This window comes from Numida meleagris, chromosome 10 (genome assembly GCF_002078875.1).
Source record: "Numida meleagris isolate 19003 breed g44 Domestic line chromosome 10, NumMel1.0, whole genome shotgun sequence".
NCBI lineage: Eukaryota > Metazoa > Chordata > Aves > Galliformes > Numididae > Numida > Numida meleagris.
The window spans coordinates 9,518,049-9,539,884 of NC_034418.1; the positions used below are offsets into that span (position 1 = coordinate 9,518,049).

Consider the following 21,836-nt stretch of genomic DNA (forward strand, 5'->3'; position numbering starts at 1 on the left):
AGCCTTAATGGATGACTTGTGTTTAAAAAAAAAAAATAATAAAGTCATTCTTCTTTTGTTCTCAGATGCATTCTTCATTCTTACTTGATTCTCACTTCCTCAGTCTTCAGTTTTTTGATGACCAGTGTTTGGTCTGAGAAACTGATGATTATCTGTTTTGTCTCTTCTGTTTTTGTGTGGCTTGTTGCAGGTGTTGCTGTAAATGAGCTGCTATGCGTGTCTGTTCTTTCAGCAGGAAGAAAAGTGCGATTCTGACCAAGAGCTACTGGTAAGTTTTACCATCATTTTAATTGAGAAGTTCCTCTTTTTTTAAGTGGTATTAGTGCAGAAAATAAGACAAACTTAATATATTAGCAAACAGTGAAAAAGTCTCTGCTGTACACTGATGTGTCTCAGAAGTCTTTTATTCTTATATTTAACGTACTTCACGTACTAAGTAGCATTGCAAAAATACCGCACACTGGTATGAACATACCAATGCAGAAAGCTTAAACGTGCCCCAAACTAAATGGAATCTCCTTCAACTGATGTAGCACTTAAAAACACTCTATCACATACAGAATATTTTATTCTGCAACTTCCTCTGGTGGAACAACTTCCAAAAGCATCTGAAGGTACATAGTGATGGGCTCTGAGAAGGAAATTAATTATTAGAAGCTTTGTCAGGAAAAAAGTATTTATATTCAGATTCATGCCATTTTTCTTAGTTAAATGTCTTTTGAAGTTGTGTGTATTTTCATGTCTCAAACTTTAAGGGGTGGGAAGTAAGAACAAGCTAAAATATTCTAGGATTTCTTAACTTGCTCTTTATAGAGTGAACTGTTTCAAATTGCGTAGTTACGTAATACATGATAACTCAGGTCAGGGAGGGAAACACGTCATGGAATTTTTTTGTCTACAGAACTGTTAATTCCATTTTCTGTAACTGGTTCCAGTTTTCCCTTCCAGAATTCCTGCCTATCACATTTTCACTGAGAGATTCTTAAAGAGTTCCTTTTGAGATTAGGCAGAATCATTTTATAAATGATCACACTGAATTTCTGCAGCTTTCAGTTCGCTCAGCAGCACTGTGATTAATATTGGTCTTAATGCTGATGTTGTACTTAGTAAGCATGATAAAATTGATAACTGGAGCCAATAGCTGAGTGTTCTGTGGCGTAAGAATATTTACTGTTCTCTAGTTAATGACTAGAGGAACTTTCTGAAAAGCTAACTTTACGGTTAAAGTAGTTCTACTCATGTAGAAAGTGTTTCTATGTGTTACTACAGCGATGTATAGCTCTGCAAACTAAGTTTCTTCGTTGCTTTAAGTTGGACATCCTTTTATTTTGCAGGAGTGAATAAAATACTCTTCAGTGACACGCAGTGAGCTTTACTAATGTTATCTGTCTGGAAAATTGCCTCCCTCCCTGTTTCCCCCACTATATAATTTAGTTGGGATGAACCATAAAATGAGTTCTGTTGGAGTAGTTATCGTAAAGCTTAGCGATGTTCTGTTGAATTTGGAGATTGAGGTATACTTACTTGATATTTTCTGGGACCACTTGAACTTAAAATGAACAAAAAGTACATAAAATATAAGTCCACTTAGTATAAATAAAACACAGTACAAATAGGCCAGTTCAGGTGCAGTGATGATTGGTGCCAGTACCAATAAAATGGACACTAATGTCACTATAACTGGAATGACGATAGGTATCTGCAAGTTAAAAAAAAAAAAAAATCACACAAATACTTAGCCAGTTGTTCTATCATTCTTACAGAAGTTGCATATATGAGAGGCAGATTTTCATTGCTGTATGAGATTTCTGGAACTAGATCTGGTAATTGAAGAAGTAGCAAGAGTATGGATGGGGAAGTCTTAAATCGTTAACAAATATCTTTGTATTGCAAATTGCAGTGTAATAATTCACATACATTGGAATGAATTTGGGACCTTAACCCAGTACAGTGAACTCTGAGCCTGTCTTGGTATCGGCTGACTGTAGTTTCCTGTCTCAGAAAATCTGAGACAGAATTTCTACCTGTGGTCTGTATGAGTGAAAATAAACATTGCCTGGGCTCCTCTCCATTCTTTGAGCTTTGTCCTAGTGCGGAACTTGAAGAAGGAACCACAAATAAATGGCTAGATTTCACGTGAGGCGGAGGCCTCTGCCTCAGGATGTTGTATAAGTATCCAAACTTCTAGAATTAATTTTGCTATTCATGGAAATGGAAGAAAAGCCATACTGAATGCTGAACTTACCCTGATTGGTCTCTTGAATTCCCTTCTTGTAAATCTCATAACAATAAGTGCAAATACACTTAAACCATAAAATATCCAGACCGCAAAACTAAAATAGTTTATGAGTGTGTTAATGTCACCAGGGATAATATAAATGATAGTAATAGCCCCCTAGAAACAAAAACAAACATTAGCATAGCCTTTTATAAAAAAGATTGAACTACAGTTATGTCCGTGTATGTGAGTGTAAGTTTACAGTACTCAGAGCCTTTTTTTTGCATGCTTTTGTTTAAACATGTGAGTATATGTGAATTGCAGCTTCTTGTGTGCAGTTTTAGTTCTTCTAAGTCAAAAGACTTAAATTGTGTGTGCTGATACATTTTGTTGTTGACTGTCTATGTCTGCGAAAGGAAGAAAATACATTAAATATGGGTTTTTTTGATTATTGGTTTACTGGGAGTGGACAGAGCAATAAAACTTCGGATTTATCTGGCTTAACCTTTACATAAACAGGTAAAGTATAAAAATAAGATAGTCTACTTTTATTTTAAAATATTTTTACTAAATATAGAGAACTATTTTAAAATGGAAGGTTATAAATGCATTCTTGCAAGGAGGAAATAGAGCAGGAAATATTTCACAGGCATCCTGTGAAATAAAGAATTTGCCTGATGCCAGTACTTCAATATTTTTTAACTTAACTTTCATACTATGGATTCTTAAGGTTTTGATTTGAAACTTCATCTGTGGAATGGAAATGTTGAATGGAAACGTTGAAATTAAGAAGTTGTTCTTCTTTTACAGTCTTTTTTTTCCCTAATACTTCTTTAGTAATTTTCCTGTCATCTGTTGCCGTATATAGATCATAATTCCACAGAGATGCAAAGACATGTCAAGACTGCTAGTAAGAAATTTTGGAAGTGCCGGCGAACATTTTTCATAATTTCTGTGCTTAGAGTGTATACTTACATAAAATATGATAGCAGGTGCTGGTGTTAAGCGCTTAACACTAATGTAAGAGAGCACCTCTAGCATGTGCCCTTCACGACCTGCTACATAAACAAGTCTGAAAAAATAAAAGCAAGGCGAGCTTGTTAGCATGGCACACAGAGTTCAGGTGGGTTTACTTTACCAAAAAGAGGGGGAAGAGGAGAGCACCATTCATTTTAAGATTTGTTTTTATTGTGCAGCTGCATTTGACTAGAACTTCCTCTAGTGTAGGTCACTATTTCCTTTAATATACAATGGTATTTAGGGATTATTGCAGTAAATCGAAGTAGTGCAAGTAACTGATATTAAGGCACAGAGCTTGAAACTAATTCTATTTTCAGAGTCGTTAGTTTTCACATTTCATTTAACTGGAATTGTTTTGGAATCAATTTTAGTGCCTTTGCCTTTAATTAAGACTATTCATTTTTTTCCATATCAAAGTAGTATCTTAACAGCCTTCTGTCAAGAAGTCTCTGCAGTCCTATTGTGTTCAGATAGTTATGTTTTTAAATAGTAAATAGAAATGTTGAGCAAACAAGATCAAAAGGAACAGCTTCTTTTTCAATTTCTTATCTTGACTGTTAATTTTGTAGTCAGTTTTAATTCTTAATTTTTTTTGTTTGCTTAATGATTAGCTTTAAATTCAGCCAGAAGAACAATGATGTATCTTTGAAGTGAGGAGATCTTATTTTTTCAAACCTGTATAGCTACTGCTTCTTTTTGCAAAATATACTGTAGCCAGATTTGCAAGTACTTAATTATTTTCTCTATATATTTATTCAGGTTAAATACAAATATTACATTATTTTTTTCACTTGTTAAAAATATTTTTTTTGAAGTATTTAGAATGGGAGCTTACCTGCCTGCAGTAAAACACACCCCATTGGCAGATCCAATTGTAGAAAAGACCACAAAGAGAGGGACTATCCAAGATGCTGGATAAAGGACTCTGTCTCCCCATGTCTAGGATATGGGATTAAAATTAATCATTTTTGTCATTTTAACTGCTTTTTGAAATATTAAAGCGTCGGTGCCACTTCAGAAATGGATTCTGTACTTATTGACTATTTTACACAACATCCATATTTTATTGATACTTCCTTATTCAAGAGTGTTTAGCCAAATTAGAACTTCAATTCATGTAAGATTCTGTAAAGAAGAGTGGGATATTATTGTCCTGGTGTTTGAGATGCAGCATGTGTAGGAAACACTGGCAGACAGATACGAAAAATACACTGAAATTCAGTTCTGTTTAAGACACTTGGTTTGGGGATGTCTGCAAAACAAAAGATGTAATTGGTGCAGAGCACCACACACACACAACCTTTAGGGAAAGAATAATGATAGTAGTGAAGATGTGCGAAGGACGAACTTGCAAAGTTTGTGAAGTAGGTCTCTGCCATGTTTTGTTGGTTGTTAATACACGATGAATTGGGACTAATGTAGGTACATTGGCCTGCTGTAAGAGAATTTAAATTAAAACTTAGGAGGTAGGTTTTGGATTTGTATTTAAAGGGTGGTTAACTTTTTAAGTCAAGCATAGAGAGTTCCACTTCTGCACAAGCTTAACATCAAAGCATAGCTGCTTTATCCAATAGCAGGGTACTCATCAGCATTGAGCAAGAAAGCTACTTGTAAAGATACAGAGACATGTTCACACAGTGTACTGCACTTATTGTGCTGCTGTGTCACTTTTGTACTGCCCAGCAGCAGTTGAGATTTTCTTAGTCTGATGGCTTCGGTGCTAGCTTACCATAGGTGGTCAGCTGAGTGGTACACCAAAGAGAAGTGACTCTTTATCAGCATAAAATTCCGGGTTAGGTACTATACCTCTTGGTGGAGGAAAAACAAAGATAACTAAATTGCCTGAAAATTATGTTTTAAAAGAGTTCCATGTGATTTTTGAGTATTTTTACATTAATGTACCTCTTCATTGTATTACACCGCCTTCTTATTAGGTGCTCTTTGTTTTTACATAAAACTAACAGTGAAAAATTGCTGCAAGATGCTGATCAGTGGTTTGGGAGACAGATGCCCCCTGGAGAATGTAGTGAGAGGAACTGAAGGGACAGATGTGTTTATATAAATTTCTAAAATCTTAAGAATAATCTTCTATGAATTTTGGCAATAGTATGTCCTGTAGTAACGGAGAAAATGATTTCTCTTAATCTTAAGATAAAATTAGCTATAATGAGGAAGTGTAGTTGCCTGTTTTCTACCTCCAGAATGATAAGGTCTAATCTACTGTCATTTCACAAGTACTTGTTTCTTGGAACTGCTGGAAGCACTGACAAGGGCAAAGCAGCAGTCAGATGTTGTTTTTCCATATACTTTTTAGTGCTTATGGAAAAAACAGCTGCTGAGCTGTAGCCTTTACAGAATGTTACGTCGAAGACTGCATTACTTGTGCATGCAGTTTTTTCTTGGGATCTGATGAGACAGTTTGAATAAGTCATTGTGTAAATTTTTAAGAAGCAATAGATAACGGGGTGGGGGGGATCAAGGTGAGGCTGACAGTTTAGAAATAAATTGTATCTGAAATTTACAGGTTGCTTTTTATTCATTTTACTGCTGAAGAAGCTGTAATGCGCATGGCCTTCTTCAAATGCTTTTTTTGTAAAATAAAGAGACTTACCACAGCAACTGCCTGGGACTGTAGGAGTTCTGTTGAAGTCATTACGGTGAAATAGGAAATGTTTATCAAAACGTAACAAACTGTAACCAAGGGGATTCCAATAATTATAGATAGTGGTAGGTTTCTAAAGAATGTAAAAGTAAGACTTCATTAGCATTGCTGTATCACTGGCATTGTTACTGTAGTAAACTGGACTCTTTTTTTCCCAGATATTCTTCAGGTATGTTTATGTTCCTTTACTGTAGAGCAACAGAAATCAGGATTAAAAAAAAAAAATCACATTTATGAAAGCCAGAATATACGATAGCCCTTCTTCTGCAAGTACTCGAATTTTGAGTAAGCATTTCTTCTGAAGTCCAGCCCAAATATATGCTTGCTTGTACAAAAATTGAGTTTTATTTTTATTGCTAGAAATACAACTTGTGTGTAGTTTTTTTACCTGTAAGGATTCTTAAGTTCTTCTGTGATGTAATTGAGTTGATTCCTAGAAGTAAAATCATTAATGCAATGTTACTAGCAGTCAGATGTTACTTCCTGTTACTGTTTGCCTTTCCAGTTAAAAATAAAACAATAGTAAAACTACAGGTTAAAAAAGAAGTGTTCGAGTTTCTTATCCAACTGTTAGCCTCACGTAACTTTTTCCTCCTTAAAGTTTTTATGCATCCTGCATTTTCAGAAGTGCCTTTATAATTTTGAATTGAGATTGTCTTAGGTCCTGGGTAAAATGTCCTGGAATAACCAGAAATGTCCTTTGAGCTTCAAGCTTTGCAACATCTATTTTTTTTTTTTCAAATAAAAGTGCTAGTTGAATGTACCCATTGCAAGGACTTGTTAAAGACTAGTAGACTTATTTAAGAGAAACAGATTTTTTTTTTTTTACTCTTCTGCTTCTGAAAACATGAGGAATTCGTATTTACGGTTTTCCAGGCAGCTTTTGAAATTTCAGTCCCTGATGGTTTAAGTAACTATTTAGGATTTAGGCAGCAGTGCCCTGCCCCTCCCACCCTTGGAAAAAAAAAGTCTAGGTAAATATCTGAAACAAATATGCATGCCTAAGTTGAGAGACTCAAGCTTGGGAAGAGAACCTGAAAGAATAATCCATTTTAAATTTGGTCTGACATTTGGTCTGAATTTGACTTCTTTTGCTGTAAGTAAAGATTTATATTCTTAATTCCTTTAAAAAATATTCATCTATTTGCAAAACTTGACAATATGAACATTTAAGAATAGCATTAGTGGATCAGGTCTTGATCTTAGATTTGTACCAGCAGAGCCTCAAAACAGTTCACATTCCTGTTAGTTTCAGGAAGTGAAATGTATATTTTCTGGTCTGTAGCGAAGGTTGTTATCTATATTCCTGCAGTAAATGTTTTTTTCTGATGGAAGTAATAGTGGAAAGTAGTCTTCTGAGTATTGAATGTGGATGCTTTTTATAGAACTTGAATGTAAACCTAGAACCTTCCATATTTGTGATTATTTTCAAATATATTTTCTTTATACTAACACAATAGATAATAATAATACAGGTGAGGTGTACAATGGGAAGCTTCTCAGGGAAGGAACCTTTATTGTTTTTATGATAATTCCAACTGAGGCTGAAAAAAAAATATATGAATTAAAACTTCTAATATTTATGTTCTCCTGTACTAATTGAATGTTTCACAAAACATGAACGTTGGGAGTAACCTATAGAGAGGTTTTGCCTAACAGAATTATCTGTTTTGAATTAGCTGTTCTTACATCTGCCTTGTTACTACAGTATCTAAGCACCTTAAGTACGGAAGCAGTAGCCCTTTCAGGATCTACTGTTAAACTTTTCCCTAATAAACAGTAACTTGAAGATTTTTTTTAACCTAGGCTACTGTTCTTTTTCTACAATTTATTAAGAGATTATTTATAAAAATTCAGATGTTAACTTACATATTTTGAGTTCTGCTGGGTTAGAGAGTTAAAGGCTGTTAAGCTGTACCTATTAGCACTGGTAAAGATACCTTACCATCCGTCGTATGCCCACAGTCCATTATAGAACGCCAAACCGATAGAGCTAACAGAAATCTTACTGTCCTTGAAAGAATCTTGAAAGTTTTGGGTTTTTCCTGGAAATAAGACAAATATTGGTGACAAATGTTAAAATTAATTCAGCTAATCACCATTAGATGAAGAAATATTCCAACTTCTGTTGGATCTTTTGAAACGCTTTGTTAAAAATCAATTCATAGAATTTTTATGAACTTATTGGTAGTACTGAATTTGTTACTTCACTTCCTCTAAAAGAAAGTACTGTAGTTTCGAAGAGACTTCAGAACATCAACACTGAACAAAGAGAGCCTTATTTTTGTGCCATTTTTGTCAGTAGGAAATTCTTAGATATTGCATCATAAACTAAAATAATTGTTGGAAGTGAACATATATTTCATTACCTTGTGCAAGGAGAACAATTCCAGTTACAGCAATGATTGCCACAACTATCATTTTAGCAGCTGTGAGAAAATTCTGGAGGTAACTTCCCAGCTTCACACTCAGTGAATTCACTATTGTAATTACCACTAAAAGAAATAAATTCATATGTCTTGCATGAAATTTGTCAGAGCTGAAAGTAGATTTCTTAAGCATTTTTTCCCTTATTCCCTTTAATGCTTTTTTCTCTTGAACTATATATTGCTCGTACAATTTTTAACATAAGATGATGGGATGATTTAAGGTAGTAAGGAAAAAGGTTGAATTACATATGTACCTATAACAGTAACAACAATATGATGTACATAGTAACTGCACTGCATTGTGATAAATACAGAAATATCTCCCCTAACGTTTTTAATTCGTTTTCTGCTGCAGATAAGTGTTCATTTTACGGCTGTATTTTTCTTGCTAAAGAATAAAATAAACATAGGCTAGAAGTAAACCACCTATCCATTTTGTGTATTGAGTCAGTGAGTCCTTCCCATAATTACTATATTGTTCAAAATTAAAATAAATTATACATGAAAAAATAAATAAAAATCAATATATTTGTCCAAATTAAAATGTTGTTCCAAAGTTCTGTTCCTTCAGTGAAGGACTGCTTCCTGCTGTCCTCATAAGGATTAATGTGCTGAATTCTTACTATGCTGAAATGGATGAGTGTAAACAGAAATTGCTTTGCAGTTATGGAAATTGTCACTTAAAAAATAATAATAATAATAAAAAAGTCTTACCAATGGCAGCTGCTGCAAGGCACTTGATGACTACTGGAGGTGGATTGCAACCTGGATAAAAGGGAGCCGATGCGTATTCTGCAAAACTGAGACATATGATAGCGAAAGAACTGGGTTTCATGACGAGCAAGCTTGCCCAAGAAAACAGAAATGCTGGTATTGGGCCAAAGGCCTCCATAAGGTAAGGGTATTCTCCTCCTGATTTTGTGATCATTGTCCCAAGCTCAGCAAAACAAAGTGCACCTGAACAACAAGAAACACACTTGTTATTTTTTTGTTTGGTTTATGCATGTCTCAAACTATGGGCTATTTATAGATAGCACAATTACAGAAGTAGATCTATGTAATGTATCATTAATTCTTTAATGTTTGCATACATTTTACAGTGCACACTAGATTTTAATTGTGAGGAAGTGCGTGAGTTTGGGGAAAAACATACTAAAAAATAACGATGTGGAATTTACTGTATTGTTATACAGTACGTTACTATGACTTGTAGATAAAGTACGAAGGTTCTGATTTCTTTAAGAGCCAATACTTAACATCAAATGACAACTGCGGTAGGCTGACATACCTTTTAGAAACCTGTGGGGAAGAAGATGATCTTGTTGCACAGTTTTGAAGTAAAATGTCTACTAAACATAGCTTGAAAGTACAGAGGCACTTTTAGTTTCTTTGTGGTAGCTGGTATCTTACTCAGAAATAATCATTTCTATGCTCTTTACCTGATATAAAGCACAATTAATTCCTTTTTCTTTTACTAACTGAAATATTCTGAGATACTTGGTACTAAATTTTGTAGGATAAAATTAGATTTACACAACTGTAGAAAAATAGTAGGAATACCAGGCCACTGCTAGTGAATTTTGCATATTATTTTGCCTTTGGTTTACATAGAAAGTATTCTCTTTTTTACAATTAGTGGATAAAGTGAGCAAAACTAAATTTTGCTTCAAAAATGAACTAATAATGTTCTTTACGGTTTTAATAGCTTAATCTATTGTTTATAAACAACACATATTCATCGCAGTCTTCAGAGTATGACTGATTTTGGTCTAGGTGCTATTACCTAATTTGTGAAATGAGTTGTATGCAGACACGGAATAGTAAATTAAATGATTTAAGCAGTAATTCAAACTCTTGTGTTGACTCCGTTTACCTAGTGTTGCCAGAACTCCACAGGCTGCCCAGATGGTTAAACAAGGACCCACAGCTCCAACGTTGGCAAGTACTGATTTTGGAGAAACAAAGATACCTGAGCCAATAATTGTACCAACGATCATACAGATTCCACTAATCAGGCCCACCTTGAAATAAAAGGAGACATTTTGGTGAAGTAATTTCTAATAGCTACTTCTCAATTTAATACAATGATAATAATTGACATCAGTGATTCATTGTAGTAGCTTTTGACATGAGCTTTCAACTAACTAGTAAACTACGGAATTTCTTTTCCTCCAAATGCGTACATGTCCTGTGGCATACTCCTGCCATTTCCAATAGCACAGTTATTTATAGTTTGCCAGGTTGCATATTTGTTTTCATAAACCATCCTTTGAACTATGTGAGTCTCAGAACTAACTTTAAGTGAGCATTCTCTTTTCTCTTTTTAACTTAAACGTCACATTTTGGTGAACACTTGAATTCTGAATTTTCTTAGCTTCTAAGATGTGTTTTCTTGGAGTCTGTCCTTTTTCTTTAAGCAGTTGTTCTGCTCTCCTTGCTTCAGGTATTTTTGTGCACAGAAATTACCCTTACAATGATAGGTGATGAAAAGATTACATTCTCCAGACTTTGTAGTGACCTGCATATTAGATGAATCTAATAAAACTTCAGGCTAAATAGTCAGTGGCGTGGGCAACTTAAATTTTCCTCATTAAGTTATAGCTAGTCTAATAGCCTTCAGTATTTTGCCAGTCCAGGTTCTTAGCATCTAAATGGAACTCTACAGAATATTGTTTTCTAGGTTGCTTAAGCTGAAATACAGATTACACTTCCCTTTGTGAGTCTTGTCTGAGGTAAAAGAAGTGGCATATCCTTTCTGTAAAAGCATCTGTCATTTTCTGGAGGTGAAAAATTACCATTTGTCTTTCTGTACCATTAGCTGTTTTACAGACGGAAACACAAATTTGTAGAAGCAGTGAGCTGAACCAACCCTATTCAGCCTCTGAGAAGTTTATCTAGAAAGAATTAGTAGAGTTTGTAATGTTATGCTGAGCAATTTTGAAGTATCAAATATTTAAAAAAAAAAAATTGAATACTTGAAAATTATATATTCTTTCTTTGATTTCTGTCCGAGCTATATAACTAATAGTTATTGAGTTTCTAAAATGTAATTCAACCACCAGTACGCTGTTGCAGATAGGCGCAGTTTCAACTTTCATATGATTATGCATCGTCACACGTACCTTCCTACTGCCTCCCTCTGCCAGCCCTTCACATGCACGTGTTGAGGGAGTGGGTGTTGGAATTTACCTGTTTTTGTAGGTTCGTAGCTTTGGGTTCCTGACTCTGAATGGATTGTCCATCCTCCTTTCTGTTGTCCTGTTCTTTTCTTTTCCTCAAGCTTCCTTCACCCATTTGATTTACTTGTTGAAATATCTAAATAAATCAGAGGGAAAAAAAAATCAGCATAGAGGCATTCAAAGGAGAGAAACTAGGAGTCCAGGCTGATTTAATCTTTCACCTAGAAGCTAGCCTGTTTTCTTATCTAGGAGACATTATCTCTGATCTTTGTTAAATTAGGCCTTTTCCTATTTTCTTGGAGATGCAAGTATGTTAGACCAGGTGTCATTTCCTGTAATTGTCTAATGAGCAGCTCTTTGCTTCAGAAAGTGTTGCTGTTCTTCTCTGTGTTGACTTAGGGTGAATTTCTTCTACTGAATATTATATTCTGTTTAGAATTAGACTGCAAACAATTTTGACTTCAAAAAAAGTTAATTTTAGACTTGTGAATGTATTATTTTCTTGAATTTTGCTTGTTTCACACAGTATTGGAATAAAATCCAACCTGAGGTAGAGATGGAAATGGAAGTTAAGATAGATAAGTCTTGATTCCCACAGTTGATTCAGTCAATCTCCTCTCTCCTTAGACTCTCCACCTGTAGTTGTTAGAATCTGAACATTGCCAATTGTCTCGTAGCTAAACAGACAATAACTCGGGTATGCTTCATGTTTGGGCAACTCAGCTAGTATCCAGTAATTCTTGGCTTTTCCGTAGCATTTTAAATTGATGGAACATCCATCTCGGTACTGCTGGTCTTCAGAAATGTTTCTGCTATAGAGAGAGATGGTTTATGTTTTGAATTAAAAAATTTTAAAAATCAAAATAATCCAACTTAAGATTCAGGCTATAATAGAAAACTGCCCAGATGTAAAGAATGCAGGGCTTGGGTCACTGAATTCTACTACAGCTTTGTCCCCAACTTCTCTCTTCAAAGTTTTTTGTCTAGAATATGTTGTCATCTTCCAGTAATTCATACTTTCACTTACCTTATTTGTATTTCCTTGGTGTAATTCAGGCTCCAGGGATCTCTGTATAGTGTGTTTCTGTTTCCTCCCGTTAGATTTACCAGCCAGTTAGAGAGCAACACAGGTCCATGTCCGAAACCAGAATACGCAGAAGCAACAGCAGCTTAAGTACAGAGGTTATAAAAGGTAATAATTAAACTTGTTCTCAGCCAAGTAGCTGATGAGATGGGAACCACAGGTAAACCAATAGTCCAATTAGTTTATCTTTAAAAACAAAAAGGTTTTTTTTCCATTTGTTAAGAATGTTTGTCCAATTATTAGACGTTTGTCCAGTACTAGAGTATTTTATTATATAGTGAAAGGAAATCATAATTTGAGTGCATTTTAATTTCATGTCAAGCTATTTCTGGTTTAGAAACTTTGTGGAAAGATAAACTTGAATTGTTGTAGTGTGGATGTGTTTAAAAACATCTGTCCAGATGTTAAGTGCATCCCACAAAAACTGCTTGTTTCCATCTTGAGGAGATGGGAGAAGTGTAAGCAGAAATCTCTCATTTGTTTTTCATTAACCTGAAGATGGCTGAGTGGGCAGCTTGTGTTCCTTTCGTGTGCAGTTTCAGTTAATTTTTCGTTTTTGTAAATGCTTAAAAATCTTGCTTTAGGGGAAGAAGACCTGTCTCAGTTTCTGTACAACTGTATCTCCAGGACAACACTGCTGATACAGTGTGTGCTGAGGCAAGGTATCTTCTTTCATTCCTGCTAGTCATCCGTAAAATACTAGAAAAAAAAAGCCCGTGTTTTTCACATCATTATTTTTGGTAATGCAAGCAGTAAGTCCTAATTAAATCAAACATCAGCTGACTTTTTTTAATATCTACTGTTAAAAACTAAAATATATTAATCACATTAAAATCTGTTAAGACTTCTTGTTATGGTAATGCCTCAAGAAAATAGTAATTCAGGGCTGGAAATAAGTCCATATTGTTGGACCTAAATATCAAAACTAGTGAAGAGTTGAGGTTGTCTGTATGTTGCTAACACAAAGGCCAATCATGATAAATGGAATGAGAGAAGGGAACTTTATTGTTCTGTCCCAACCATATACTGGCACATTGACAGCGTTTTTTTTTCCTTTTATTCTTCTGTTTAAGCATGCAGTCTTGACCAACGGGAATTCCTGGCTTTTGTAATGTTAATGTAAATCTGTGATAAAAAAAAATAGACTGAAGAAAATGTGAAATATCTGTATATTGGTTTCTGTCTACCGTGTTTTGTTATGGCCAACCCAGACTGTGCCACATCCATTTTTCTCTGAGACTGAATTATAGGGATTGGAAGGAAGCTCTGGAGGTAGAGTCCAACACATTTGCTAAAGCAAGTTTCCTAGAGAAGGTTGCACAGGAAGGAGTCCTGGTGCGTTTTGGAGCATCTCCGGAGAAAGAGACTCCACAACTTCTCTGGGCAGCCTGTTCCAGTGCTGTGTAACCCTCAAAGTGAAGAGATTTTCCCTCATGTTTGTATGGAACTGTGTTCCAATTTTTGCCCATTGCCCCTTGTCTTGTTGTTAGGTACTGCTGAAAAGAAGAACCTGGGCCCCCTCCACTTGACTCCTGTCTTAAGTATTTATAAGCATTGAGATTGCCTCTTGATCTTCTCCACGCTGAATGGTCCCAGGTCTTTCAGCCTTCCCTCATAAGGGAGTTGCTTCAGGCCCCAGTCATCTTCATGGCCTTTCACTGGATTCTCTCTAGAAATTCTCTGCCTTTCTTAAACAGAGGAGCCCAGAACTGGACACAGTACTCCAGATGTGGCCTCACCAGGACAGAGTAGAAGGTGAGGATCACCTCCGTCACCTTGCTGGCCATGCTCTTTTGAACATACCCCAAGATACCATTGGCCTTCTTGGCCGCAAGGGCACACTGCTGGCTCCTGGCCAACCTATTGTACAAGGACACCCAGGCCCTTCTCTGCAAAGCTCCTCTCCAGCAGGTCAGCTCCTAAACTGTACTGCTGCACATGGTTATTCCTCCCTAGGTGTAGGATGCTGTGTTTGCCATGGCTGAACCTCAGCTGGTTTCTCTCTGCTGAACTCTGCAGCCTGACCAGGTCTCACTGAATGGCAGCAGAGCCTTCTGGTACGTCAGCAACTCCTCACAGCTTCATATTATCAGCAAACTTGCTGAGGATGTACTGTATGCCTTCATCTAGGTCACTGATGAGGATGAGATTGCAAAATAATGTCAGTACTGAAACCAAAGCTGTAGCTGCATTTTTGCAGCTATCAGTTTTACTTTTGATTTTGGTAAGAATTAAAAGCAGGGTTAAACTTCAAAAAAAAAAAAAAAGCTCTTTCATCTTAACCAACTTGTTCAGAAGTTACCATCTGAACAAGTCAGATAAGTTGTGTGCTGTTTTTGTTTGTTTTACCAGCAGGTAAAGAGAATAAAGAATATTAAAGCCAAAGTCCTTAAGCATATGAAAAGCCAGATATCAACAATTTACTCTTTTTTTCTGCATCCTTTTACAAGGACTTAAAAAAAATAATTTTCTTGGTAATCATGATGTACTGATGTTTCTACATCTATCAATTGCATATACTTAGCTTTGTATTGAATATTATATAATGTATTTCTGTGTTCTCTAGGCTTGATGATTAAGAGACGTAATCTTCTTACTGCTCCTTTGTTTTTATGGAAATGACACAGACTACTGAAATAGCTCATGTGAAAAGAAGAAATATTTTGGGGATGGGAAGGGGAATCATACATGGGGCTAGCTTTTTTTTACTCTGAAGGTGAAGTAAATAGACCTTTCATGTCATCTGCAGCCTGGAATTTCCAGACCAACAAAAAAGGAGATGTACAAATCCTTGGGTAATTTTGGTGGAATGATAATGGAGTGTGTTGTCTTAAAAACCTTACTTAACAAGGAATCACATATTTTTTTTTTAGATGCAGTGTATTGAGAGTGAGTAAGCTTTGAGTTTTACATGCAGATAGACATTCTACATCCCCCTATGATGTTCTCAGATTTTTTCTGCATCACACCTCTCTCCTTTATTTTGTTTGAGATATAATACAGGCAACCTTGAAAATCTGTTAGTTTTTCACTAAGCAACCAATTTATTGAGTCAACATTGAATATATATTTAGAAAGTTCTCATTTGTTGAGTAGACATGTTTAATCTCTGTCAGTGGTTTGATTTTATTTAGCCTGTTTCCTTATAAAAATAGAGAAGTATACTTATTTGTTATCTAGTTTTATTTTAAGGGTTAATCTTAAGATGGTATAAAGCTGTTAAAGGGCTTGGACTTCTATCAGCAATGCTTTTCTGAGCCACTTAAAAAACAACATTGAGTTCAAGAATTCTACTGTGTTTTTTTTTCTTCATGGACAAGAGAAATTACATTCTACAGCCATGGGAGAAGACTCCTTCCCTCTCAGCTGTATATGTACGAAGAGATCAAGGAGTTCAAATTCCAAGGGACTGCAGAATGGAGCACTCTGTGGGCTGGTCCTGTCAGTCTAGTTTGAACCTTTTCAGATACTGCTTACTAATTATATCATAAAAAGTAATTTTCAACTTTAATTCAGGAAACAACAAGACGACAGCATATACATTTAGCTTTTATGATCATTCTCACTAATAATAAAGGTTAATGTTTGTTGGGGTTGGTATTTATTGCTTGCAGTAATGCACGTATTATTCTTTGGACTGGCAATTCTTGAACAAATGGTAATGACTGTTCTAACTTGCAGATTTTACTTGTAGCTTAGTGGTATCTCAGAATGGATACTTTCCATTCTAACCTTGCTACCTAACAGGTTACTTCATTTGTGTCAGAGGAATGCTTTGTTTACTTGCACTCCCTCTTCTTTGACTCCTGCTGTTAACAGATGTGCTCTATGAAGTTATCTCACTTCTGCTGACCTTAAATGCATTTCATTTTTCTTCTGGGTAATTCCAGCTATGTTTTGAGTGGAATGTAAGAAAACAGTGTTTCTGAATAGCTGTGTCAAGTAGGTCATACACATTATTGCAAGTTCCTTGCATCTTGTACCAGTCAGTTGTACTGGCTGGCCATGCAGCGCTGTGCTTTGACTTGTAGCTAGAACAGCTTGGATATCACAGCAGTGTTTTGGCTAGTGCTGAGCAGTGCTGGCACAGCATGCAGGCTGGGGTGGGCAGGAGGTGCAGTGAGGACACAGCCAGGACAACCAACCGAAACTGACCAGAGGGACATCCAATACTTGTTTGGCATTCTACTCAGCAGTAACAGCTGGGGGGCCTCTTGTTAGCCAAGTGTTTGTCTTCCTGAGAAACTGCTGTGCTTTTTGAGGCCCTGCTTCCTAAGTAGTAGCTAAACATCGCTTGCGCTGATAGGAAGTAGAGAGTAACTTTTGCTGCTTTTTGCTGCCACAGCCTTTGCATTTTTCCCCCTTTCATTAAACTCCACCTTATTTCAGTCTATCAGTGTTCTTGTTTTATATTTTCTCTCCCTGTTCTGTGGAGCAAGAGGAGTGAGTGCCATGGTGGACCTTAGCTGCCCACTGACTGTCATACCATTATGTAAGTAGGAAAGATTAGGTGAGTAATTTGTTTGGGCCCTTGTGACAAAGTAGTGAAAGGAATAAAGCTGTTGGAAAGGTCTTCAGGTTTGCTAATGGTAGATCTACCTCGGTAGTTATTCAGACAAGTCACTGCAAGGGATTGTATAAAAATGTCTTCCCGATCTGTTGTATTTTTCCATTTTTTTTTTTACCCTCACATTAGGAGGTAAACAACATCTTTCAGAGCAGGTGGAGTTCTCAAAAGATTTTACAGTAAAGATATAACTGAAGATAAGCCACAATAAGTCTTTGCTGATTCAGTAAACTTGAGTATAATTATTTAAATAATTTAGAAGGGTCTTAATCATCTCAGTATGGAGATGTTCTTTTTTGACATGATGATTCTTCATTAGTTTCAAAATATGACTTTAAAGATCTCTCAAATAATAATCATTTTCTGTTTTTGTGCCGAAATTTAGGCTATATCTTAACAACCACTACAAATAAGTCAGAAGTGCTGTATGTTGTTTAGGAATCAAGTTTGTTTTTTTTTTTTACATTTACAGTACTTGAATCTGAGTTTAAATTCATCAAAACCAAACATTTGGCATGTTAAATAACTTTAAAATACTACAGTAGATCTTCAGAGAGTGAGTATAGATGCACTGAATTAATTTCAACACAAGAAAAAACATCTAGAGATGTTTTTCCAAAAAGAAAAAAAAAATTGAAATACCTGTGTCTGCTGTTTGACCTCAACTTAATGATGAGCATTTCAGGGAATCTGAAATTAGCTTCTGTAGATAACGTTGTCATAGGCTATAAACTAGAGAATGAATCACCAGCAGACCACAGGACGTTATGAGGCATACTTCTCTTAGTGAGTCTGAGTAGTAGAATCTTTCCAGTATCTCTGCAGCTCACCTCTGAAAACCTTATTTTAACAGTATTTTGAAGATGCATCTGAGTTGCTTGAGTTTACTCCAGACTCTCCAGGGTTTTGTTTCTGAAATGTAAACACAACCACCACCTTTCCAAGTTAAAATAAAGTATGTTTAGTAGTTATGAACATAATATGGTCTGTAAATGAAGTAATGCAACTAATATGACCACAGGTGTACAAATTCTGAATTGTCTTCTTGGTTTCTTGGTAAGAATTGAAGTACTTGCCTCATTTTTATTTTGTGAAAGGAGGTTGTAGCAGTACTTAATTAGTTCATTTTACAGTCAGCAAGATACTGTAAAAGGAAGGAGAGCGCTTAAAATCAGTATGCTCAGTCCAAGCACTGGTTGAGGTAAAATAGTAGCTGATGTCAGTGCATAACAAAAACAAATTGTCATGAGTAAAGCTTTTGTAGTGCAATACACAATTGAATCACTTCTTTGTAGTAGTGTATGTGTATAGTAACTACTAGACAATGTGAAGACACAAAGTCTTTTTAGGTAACATTTTCTTTTATGCTTGTGTACTGACCAAGCTCATTTACTCAATGATGCGAAATTTCAGCACGTTCAGACTTGGATGTCTTTGTTTCTGGTTACAAGGTGATTATTTTCTCAGAACAGGATAGTTAATGCTTCATTTCAGCACATTAAAGGTGCATGAAAGTTGCTCATGCAAACAGGAAAGAGTATTTTGTTTGTTTCTTTGTATTACTGCAGTGCCTAGCATTAACAGCCTTCGCACTGCACTTATGAAGGAATGAGCTGTAGTAAGTATGAATTTATCGGTCAAGCTAAATCTGGTTTTATTTCTAAAACTAATTAGCCAAATGGATGAGGAGGAATATCAATTTTATAAGGCTTTTATTTATGTCCCTCATGATGTTCTCACCAACAAATTGGAGCGGCAAAGTCTAGAAAGTATATTTAAAATTCTGTAATAGAGTAGATGAAAACTAATTGGGAAAAATGTACGAAGAAAGAAGCAGTGAGTCACTGTCGGGATGGGAAAAGGGTTTTTTGGTCAGTTTGTTCTGGGTCTATCTGCAGGAATAGTGGAATTGATGCCTGTTCTGGAATGCTTGTCATCTAAATCTTAAATTGATGCTCATTTAGGTTAGAGAGTACATTGAATGGATGGTTAATGGAATTGCAGTCAGAAAGAGGAAAGTAATAATCCTTTCTCAGTTTCGTGCTGACTAGATTTCTTGCACTTAAAACTGAAGCAAGAAACATTTAGTGTAAGTTTTCTTTCCAAGGATATTTTTCCATGCTTCTAGATTTTTTTGTTGTTGTTGTGTTAAAACTACACCCAGCATGGGGGAGAATCTGAAACAAATGTGCTATGCTAAAAGAGTTTCATAAGACGTAACTGTTTGAATCATGAGAGTTCCTCATGGTTGCTTGGTTATTAAACATCTCAAAGTGTAGGTTTTCTTGTTTCTTTCCTGTTTTGTTCTCTTTTTAAAAAGCACATATTTAAACATTGAGCAGGATTCACAGCACGTGCTTTGGTATGTACAAAGTGATTTCTATGCAAATCATGCAAGCTGGAGCAGTTCAGTTTTCACAGGTTTACAGTATCCATAGAATGTCCACAAAGTATGTGGTGGTAGTTAGAATTTAGAAAACAGATCGAATGAACATGTATGATAAAAGCTCTGCAACCTCTGCTTGTGTCAAGATTTTGAGGGTAAGACAGTTGTTTTACAATTCAGAAGTTTTTGCCTTACACACTTTTTCCCAATGCTGCTTTCTTCCATGAACTTCATCCCTTAGTTTGGCGTGGTTCAAAGGTTACCGAAGTAATTATTTCTGTCCTTGATGTTAACAGAAAAGTGAAGAATGATTACAAGTTTTGTTTCTTCCTTAGTTTTTGCATGGTAATTAAAAATCTGTATCTTTGTATTTCCCTAAAGCTCCTTCCAAAGAGGAATGGACAGTAAATGTTGTCAGATGATTTAACACAATTGCTTCTTTGTTCATAGTAGCAGAAGTAGAAACAATTAAACTGGTCAACCTATACTATTGGATAATATTGGGGAGTTTAAAAAAATTATAGTGGGGAGGAGTCATCTTCCTCTCAGAGGAGAAAAAGTGAGATAGCAGATTCTAGTAGTTAACTGGAGGGTTCTGCAATCATGTCTAATACAGTAAGAGGTAATATCTTTAAATTTTGTAATGTATAGAGAATTATAGGTTACTAAACTGTTCAGGTTTTATTCTTTTGCGTAACTTATTTTCCTTAAAGTGTTTGGGTTTTTTTGTTTGTTTACCACTTACTCTGCTGAAGCAAGGTGAATGTGGACAGTTGAGCAGTCTGTTACAGGTGGTAGCTGAAGAATTGTTACCATGTGTGAGGTGGTGTCTGACAAATGTAAATATAAAAGCAGCAGCCAGTGAATGTAAGGTACTCTGCTACAAAGTGAGCGCTTCTTATGTAAGTAAAATCATAACATCCCTTGCCACCATAATAGAAATTGGCAAGGATATTAATATCATACTGAGGTCAGCTACTGCCTTGAGGTGATATCCCTTGCCCATTTTGTGTACTTTTTCACAATGTCATACTTTATACCAGTACTCTGGAAGTTGTTTGCTTTTTCTAAACTTACTATGTTGAAAAGACAAGCTCAGTGTAGAGGAATACGATGGTTTTGGTTTGAAAGACCATGTAATGATTTATGACTAGCTTTGTATGCTAAGTCTGAAAAGAGCAATGGAATTCCTACTACTTCTAACACTGTTTGTGGCTCTGATTCATGTATATGGTAGCAGGTTGGTAAGAACCTCTGAGTAGAGTCCTGCAATTGTATACAGTGTATGTCTACATCAAAGTTCTCAAAAACAGTTCTCCTTTTAATTTGGTATCTTAACACCAAAGCAGTTCAATATACAGTTCTTCTAGGAATTACAAGATGACCAAAATCATGACTAGTGGGGAGTAGAACCAGTAAGCCTAAAAGATTGTTTAGAATACATGCACTTTTGTGTATGCAAAATGATTGTAACAGTGAAGATGAACAGACCCATGCTTATGTTGAAAGTGGTACCCTTCCTTTCACCTTCAGCGTTCAGACCGCAAATAATCCCCTCTTAATATAATCTGATACTATTTTAAAGAGAAGAACACAAACCGGGCAATTACTTTTTATTGCTCATTGTTCGTATCTTATCCTGACTTGTCCTGTTTGCTTCTGACTAGCATCTCTCTTTCCTATCTTCCTGTTGACTACAATGGAAAAAGAAGGTAAGTCACAATCACTTCAAGCACAAGGTAGCAGGACTCCAAGTCTGACACAGCTTTAACTATGGTCGTTGTGAGAGAACATTCTGGCAGTACCTCCCCCAGTGCCCAGGGGCTGCAGAGACCTGACTTCCATACAGTTTCAAAGAAATTAATTAGGTAAGGAGGATAATGTTAACAAAGGTGTGCATGCTTAGGAAGAGTGGACTCCAGACAATCATTTACATTTTTATAAGTACACATTCCTGGCAGTGATGGACTGTACAAGTATCTTTTTAACTGCCCCAGTTGATGCTGTGGTGGTGTTATAGCAATGGCAGCTGCAGATTTCTCTTCAGAAGTGAGAGATGGAAACAACTAGACTACTAGCTTTTGGCCAAGAGGAATATTCCTTTTGCTAAGATAAACTTCTTTATCAGATCTTTCAAATACTAATTCTGGTTTCTGTCGCACAGCGTTTTTTAATTGGGTTTTTAATGTGGCTGTAAAAGGGAAAAGGTAAGGAAGCTAGTCACATCTGACAGTTGAAACAGAAGAGTGTAATTCTATGTTGTACAGTCACATCATGTGAAGTTCCTGGTT

At 35.8% G+C, this 21,836-nt stretch overlaps 1 protein-coding gene across 1 annotated transcript; it reads right to left on the reverse strand.

The window, feature by feature from the left end:
* SLC7A9 (solute carrier family 7 member 9) lies at positions 304 to 18,027 on the reverse strand. Its single transcript, XM_021408426.1, has 12 exons — positions 11,519 to 18,027; positions 10,203 to 10,350; positions 9,044 to 9,286; positions 8,270 to 8,395; positions 7,846 to 7,945; positions 6,289 to 6,333; positions 5,850 to 5,973; positions 4,074 to 4,177; positions 3,194 to 3,290; positions 2,246 to 2,395; positions 1,525 to 1,699; positions 304 to 631 (listed from the first exon to the last, which is right to left on the reverse strand). Exons 1-12 carry the CDS (start codon positions 11,621 to 11,623, stop codon positions 567 to 569), a joined length of 1,482 nt encoding a protein of 493 aa, XP_021264101.1. The 5' UTR covers positions 11,624 to 18,027; the 3' UTR covers positions 304 to 566.

Excerpts from the sequence above, each read along its gene's own strand:
- SLC7A9 (XM_021408426.1), bottom strand. The coding sequence starts at position 11,623 with ATGGGTGAAGGAAGCTTGAGGAAAAGAAAAGAACAGGACAACAGAAAG. Across the intron at positions 9,287-10,202 it reads TGGAGTTCTGGCAACACTAG|GTGCACTTTGTTTTGCTGAG; the intron begins GTAAACGGAGTC and ends CTTGTTGTTCAG. Across the intron at positions 3,291-4,073 it reads GTGTGTTTTACTGCAGGCAG|ACTTGTTTATGTAGCAGGTC; the intron begins GTAAGCTCCCAT and ends TTATTTTTTCAG.